Source organism: Egretta garzetta, unplaced genomic scaffold, assembly GCF_000687185.1.
Source record: "Egretta garzetta isolate BGI_Z169 unplaced genomic scaffold, ASM68718v1 scaffold641, whole genome shotgun sequence".
In the NCBI taxonomy this organism is placed as follows: domain Eukaryota; kingdom Metazoa; phylum Chordata; class Aves; order Pelecaniformes; family Ardeidae; genus Egretta; species Egretta garzetta.
In genome coordinates, this window is record NW_009258758.1 from 157934 (window position 1) to 164524 (window position 6591).

The window sequence follows — 6591 nt, forward strand, 5'->3', positions numbered from 1 at the left end:
GCGAAGAATCTGAACAGGGAGTGAAGACTGCGTTATGCTCCATTTCACAGTACCTAGTCCAGTACTGCCCTTCACCTGGTGTTATCTCTGGGGGCTATAGAAATTTAAATATCACCCTTTTCTTTACCTGCAGTCTATGCTGGTGTATAGAACTAAACCAGAGCAGGGGTGGGGTGACCTGGGTTGCTGGGTCCCAGAAAATTTAGCAGCAATGTTCTCACTGTTGTTGGAAAGAGCCGTGTCATGCTCTACCCGGGGATGGATTTAGTATTAAGATTTGGATGACTTATGATGAGGTCTTAGTTCATTTCAGGAAGCACTGATTCAGCAAGTACCGAGGAAGGCAAGAATTACACTGGAGAAACAGGAATCATGACTGTGCTAACACAGTGACACCACTTGCAAGAAAGACAGAGGGTTTGTCCTCTCAAACCTTAATTTAGTCACACACCTGTACACCACATCCCTGAGCACAGTAAGAAACAACACGTAAAGGCAGGCTGCTTTGTGCATCATTTCCTTGACAAATGTCTGTGTTGGGGACAGCTGCAGGCAAGCTAGAAACATCCTTTAAAATCAAAGAAAAGCCGACAGAAAGCACCACGGACCAGTGACACCTCGGCAGGCTCTGTGTTAATACTGAAGTGTGAGGAGCACTGCAGGAGAACTTCCCTTGTGTGAGGTTCTTCCAAGAACTGACAAAGCGCTATAAGCCAGTGTCACGCCAAGCAAATATTTGTGGGGGCTAAGATTTTCATGCTGAAGCAGGAGACAAAATGCTTTGCAGAAAGCTGTGGCATGCTCTCCAGCCTGCTTGTTCCCATTGCACAGGGATAGCTTTGTATCACATCTGAAAGTTATTTATTTACCAGATTATTTGACATTTTGGAAAATAAAACATAGAAGGTTCAGGCTGGCTTGCCCTGTAAACAAGAGCATATTTCCTAAGGAGCTGGGCACAGCCAGAGAAGGATATGCTCCAGGGACGTCATGCCTGTGAGGGCCAGCACACAGGCAGCCCAGGCACCATCCTGGCCAGCCCACTGCAGAGAGCATTTCTCCTCCCTTTCTGCCTGGCAGCACCACATATTGCTTGCTCTGCTGCAGCCTCAGCATTTTTCAGAGTTATGCAGTGTGCTGGGAACACCAGTGATCAAGGGTGCCCAAATATTCATGATGTTTCCAACAACTCAAAAACTTTGCTGGGCCAAACCTGTTCACCTCCTTCAACTCCTCATTCCTTTTGGTCTCACAGGGTAGGTGATAATGGAGGGATGCTAACGTGGCTGCTAACGTGGCTGTGCTAGATGGGCACATTGGCAAGCACTGGTTACAGACCAGCATGCCGCATCTCACCACCCCACCTACATCCCATGGCACAGTAAATTTCCATTAAAGCATCTGCACCAGCAACAGAGGGCCAGGTCACTGGAGCCAGTCTCCAGTTTGCAGCCTTCTTGCCCAGCATGGCTGTGTGATAAATCTGGTTCTTGCTGCTCTTCTTGTGTCAAAGCAGGCAATGGCTTCAGGGGCCTTCTGTGTCTGCAGTGGGCTCCGTGCATGGTGTATTAAGGGTTTTATATTCTCTCAGACTACAAGAGATTACAGTGTATAGATGCTAAACAGACTTATTCCTAGAACTTGTGCTGCAGGTGTGATACGGGGTACAAAAATAGCAAAGTATTTTACATAGGGCTTTTGTGTCTCGTTTTGAAAAGTTACCTGTAGCTGCCTGGTGTGTTCACACAAGTGGCTCCATTCTGGCAGCCTAACGCTGTTCCAGCATAAATCTGGCATTCATTAACATCCACTGAACACAGGAGGCCCTGAGATGAAATGGAAAACCAGTTTATTTTCCAAATAACTGAGGAATGAAGCAAACCGCAGAGCCAAAGTTTAATATAGTTTCCAAAGATATACAAACCATGGGCCGCTATCAACACAGCTTCCCTTATGAAGCATTATAACAAAACTGTTTTTCAGCTGTGCTTCTGTGACCCTGGTTATCAGTCAGATGGGGGATAAAATATTTCAGCTGTTTGTGGAAAGCATATGGACAGCATAGTACTGTCACCCCCCCCCCTCCACTTTCCAACTTGCTAGCAAAAGGCTCAGAAGTGTTTCTTTCAAACTGCTTCTATCAGGAGATGCTGTTCTATTAAAACTGAAAGCACAGCAATTTTCACCCAAATCTTGCTGGGACAACTTTCAAGTTGAGAGCCTTCAGAAGAAGATATACCTTTTCCATCCCTAGTGCATGTAACAGCACCACTAAAGCCTTTGCCAGTAAAGTCTTTGGATTTAAAAAACTCAGAATGAGATTGATTACTTACACCCCCATCTGCCTTATTTGTTTGAGCTTGAATAAATATCCTTCCCTTGCCCCATTCTCTCTCTATCCTTGCGTAAGATCAACAGCAAGGCATGCAGTTCAGTCCACTGCTCAGCAAAAACCAGACTGATCCTCTTCTGTGGGAACTGCCAAGCATCACTGACTCCATCGCCCGCATATAAACAGCGCAGGGTCTGGCCCAATGGTTTGGGCTTTGGTTTTTTGGTACATACAGATATGACTGAGAAGCAAGTGTGTTACCCTTCAACCAAACGATGAGTGTGATACTGCTGCTTTGTGGTTCAGCGTACCTCACTCTGCCCTGAGCAACCTTAAAATGCTACTCCTCATCACAATTACGCTAAGCCAGGTGTACCCTTACAGTTAAAATGCACACTCCGTATCCAAGAGGCTAAAGACTCACCTGCCAGTTGCTGGGACAGAGGCAGAAGAAACCATCCAGCAAGTTTACACAAGTCCCCGAGTTCTCACAGGGGTTACTACTGCAGGCTTTCCTCTGGATAGCCTGAAAGCCAGGAAAAGAATAGAAAATTAGCATTTATGTTCAAGACAAACCTTTTTTTCTTTTTTTTTTCTTTCTTTTTTTTTTTAATTCATTCTTGGGTTCCCCTCCCCCCCTTTTTTTTCAGCAAAGTTGATCTGTAAAGGTTTTGAGCTGGTTTGCTTATCCCTGTACAAAATAATGACCAATAAGATTATTCTTACACAGGATGGCCAGCTGCAAGCACTAGGATGAGAAAAGCCCTGTAAGAAGTAAATATTAATAGGGAGTGTTCCTCGGCAGCAGACTGCGAGTCTGGATGGAGGGTTATCTTGTCCTCTCGATTCCGCAGGTGACTCATCTGACAACTGCTTTTCCCGGCAGCTGTAGCTGTGGCTTGTCACAAGCTCAGTGGAGAAGCAGGTGACAGGCTGAAAATCAGCTATTTCCAGGACAATATAAAATCCCGTTTGAATTCTCCAGTCTTCATCCTGACAGATCAGTGAAGGAAGAGTTTACTTCTCCTTGGTATCTAGTTGTTGTTCTTGAGTCTACAACTGTTTTTCCTTTAAGGAATGCAGGCTCCTACACAGTTTATGTTTTGCAAGAAGGCATTTCACCTCCTCCACAAATCTTGGCTTTTTTTACCTCCTGTTACCAAAAAAAGTTTTCCCGAGCAATCCATGAGAAGAAAGAAATAATTTAGCTATTTAATCATTGTAAACTCACTTTATTTACTTGGGGCTGTGTTTTTCTTTTTTGAGCTCTAGTTTGCTTCCTGTTTACTCACCTGCTCTAAGCTTTGAAGTTTGTTGTCAAGACTCATGACCTGCAAAAGAAACGCAAATTACATGGTGCTTGGTGTGCGAGTGACTACAGAGGTACGGGCTTGGATGCCAGGAGGCTAACACAATATTCTCTTTCGAGAAAAAAAGAATAGCTGGTATGCGAAACCAGGTAACAATCAGGTTCAAATCAGGCCCTGTTCACTGGAATTTTGGTGGTTTAGGCTGTTTGGAAAATGACAGCTTAAATATGTCCCTATTTGATGCCAAAAAGCAAGACTCAGTCTTGCAAAGATGTATTCAGGTACTCAGCATTGAGAATGTGAATATTCTAGCAGGACTGTTCAGGTGCTCGCATGCATGCGAAGGACAGAGGTCTGAGCACACCGAAAACCAAGAAAAGGTTCACCATGTCTCAGCAGGTTATAACCACAAACAGCAAGCTGAAACTGAACCAGGGAATATGATGGATATGTATTAGCACAATTTCCCTAAAGGGAGGTCTCTCAAGCTATAAAATATTTTCCTATAAGGAACTTGTGGCACCACTGTAGCAAAAGACACTTAAACCAAGTCAGACAAAGGTTTCAAGATCTTCTATTGGAGAAAACACTTTGGTAGCAGGGAAGAGAGAAAACCACTGCATAGGTCTTCTCTTTCCACTGCAAACCCCTATAAGCCATTTCACCTATGGAATGGAATGTCTGTGTAACAACTACAAGAACATGGTCTATTTCCTGAATTTAGTGGGATTTCACTTCCATAAATATTTGAGGATATAGTCCATAGAGATGTTGACAGTGGACAAAAGAAGAATCCCGGTAACTGGAAATAATGGGATTTACAGGAATATTTCCATTGTCTCCAAAGTTACTGAATAGGTTTCTCAACATGGAACATAGACTCTGAGCTGATGTTAAATATGGACTCTACCCTAGTTCCCTGAATTGGAGTCCAGAAATACTAAAATGAATCAGGGAACAATGTTAAACTGAGGAACAGAAAACTGGGAACACTGGAGGATAACATGAGGATATGGCTTACCTTGGAGGTCAGCACAGCAACCTGCTGGGACACGTTCTGAGAGGCACCATGGGCTTTTTTAAGTTCTTGGATCTCTGCGTTACTTTCTCTCACCTAAATTTAAACAACAGAGATAATGTGAAACAAGCTTGGCTTTTTCACAAGCTTACAAATGTAAATAAGCTTTGCTTTTTCAAAAGATTAGGAAAATTTCGTTCTTGCTTAACTTTACTATTATAAAGTCCACTTAAATACAGAGAGCTCTGTTACATATACAATTTAATCTTTTAATTATTTTCTGTAATGGCATGATTACTTTACACATCTGCAATCGCTTACTTTCATATTAGAGTCAATATAAAACAACAATCATACAAAACACATCAAACATTTGCTAAGACAAATTCTGAAGACAATTAAGCTATTAATGTACAAAACTGAAAACAAAAACATACTAAGAAAAAGTAACTACATCACCTGACTAAAAAGTTCTGCAAGGTCTTCTTCATTAATTTTTATTTTCCCCAGTGGTCCAGTTCTAAATTCAATATTTTTGCTGGAGCCAGCATGGAACACTAAATTACCCTGCTCCGAGGACAAACGAGGCCTGTTGTATTACAGAAAAAACAAAGAGATCATTTAGTTACACATATCTGCCAAAGAGTATGTAAAGAAGAGCCACAGTAAAGCCATTCCGTTCCCATTACTGGCACTTAGAAGCCACCATACAAACAAATGCGCTTGCAAGCAATGGTACTTACTGCTCGTCATAAATGGTTCTTTTCTGCCTCTTTTTTTCATAGTGGTTTGATTCACAGCTCGATCCAGTAAGTAATAATGATAATGCAACTAAAAGCCCAGGAGCAGGAGCAGCCCAAAGCATTGCTCTCCTCCAGCTGTCCTGTGTTTGAAGTGAAACCTCCGGTGCTGAATTGCACTGCTACAAGCCCAGGTGCCCTTTGCTCTCACGCAGCTCTTTATTCACAAGGTGCCCATTCTGCTGTCTTGTCTTGCAAGGGTGAACTTTATCTCAGGTATCTTAATTAAAGATTGACAGCGTGCAAATCATCTAGGCATTAAATGCGGGGGTTTTTTGTCTTTCGGTTTCGGGAGCTTTGAAAGATCATGAATTGAAATCTGCCTGTATTGTATCATTAAGTCTTTGACCTTTGTACAGCTCAGCACCCCAGTGTCTCAGAGCACCTTGGAATCTGCATCTGGCTACTGCAGGAGCAGCTCGCTCTCCCCGCATGCTGCACCACACGGGCGAAGGAAGGACTATCTGGCAACTCTAGCGGGCCTAGATCGTTACCAAAATAACTAAAAAAAAAAACCCAACCCAAAACCCCACATATAAAACCCACAGTGGCTGGCAAGGAATATTTGTATTGGAAGAGAAGCTTCCAGCCAATAATTTATCGAGCAGATGACACAAACAAGTTAGCAGTACCAAACAGCATCCCATGGATTACAGTTTTAACCAATTATGGTTGCTCTGACTCAGGGATGACTCAGTCCCCAGATGCTGGGGAGACGATCGCACACCAAGGAGACTGCATTTTGTTTGGCATGTGTAGGCTATCTTCACTGCTCACACCAGGGCTCCCAAATTCAGGGCCAGACATAGACAATGCAGAAGACAAGGAAGAATTCAAAGGAGGCTCAAAAGTAATAAAAAATGCAAATTAACAAGTTCTGAGTGCCAAAATTTGAATCTTAACCCCATTTTTCTCTACCCTTCAACAGTACCTCACAGCCTTCTCAAAAGAAGTGTCCCACCCAGATGCTTTTCAGCTCTTGGCTCTGAGGCCCAGGCTGTTGCTACTGGAAGCAATGGCAGAGTCCACGTCCCACCTCCCCTTTGCTTTTGCCAGAGTCTCCGTATTTCCCTTGCACCAGACCTTGCTGTGCTTTCCTCTACCTGCTTCAGGGAAGTTTCATGTATCTTT

At 43.3% G+C, this 6591-nt stretch overlaps 1 protein-coding gene across 1 annotated transcript in view; it reads right to left on the reverse strand.

Moving 5' to 3' along the window:
* The window catches only part of CUBN (cubilin), a 152983-nt gene extending 147458 nt beyond the window's left edge, over positions 1 to 5525 (reverse strand). The window contains exons 1-6 of the mRNA XM_009649272.2: positions 5404 to 5525; positions 5120 to 5249; positions 4664 to 4756; positions 3625 to 3663; positions 2757 to 2858; positions 1723 to 1826 (exon numbers count right to left, since the gene is read on the reverse strand). Of these exons, the coding sequence (XP_009647567.1) occupies positions 1723 to 1826; positions 2757 to 2858; positions 3625 to 3663; positions 4664 to 4756; positions 5120 to 5249; positions 5404 to 5525 (590 nt within the window). The remainder of the gene's footprint in view (positions 1 to 1722; positions 1827 to 2756; positions 2859 to 3624; positions 3664 to 4663; positions 4757 to 5119; positions 5250 to 5403) is intronic.
* Between the last annotated feature and the right edge of the window lie 1066 nt (positions 5526 to 6591).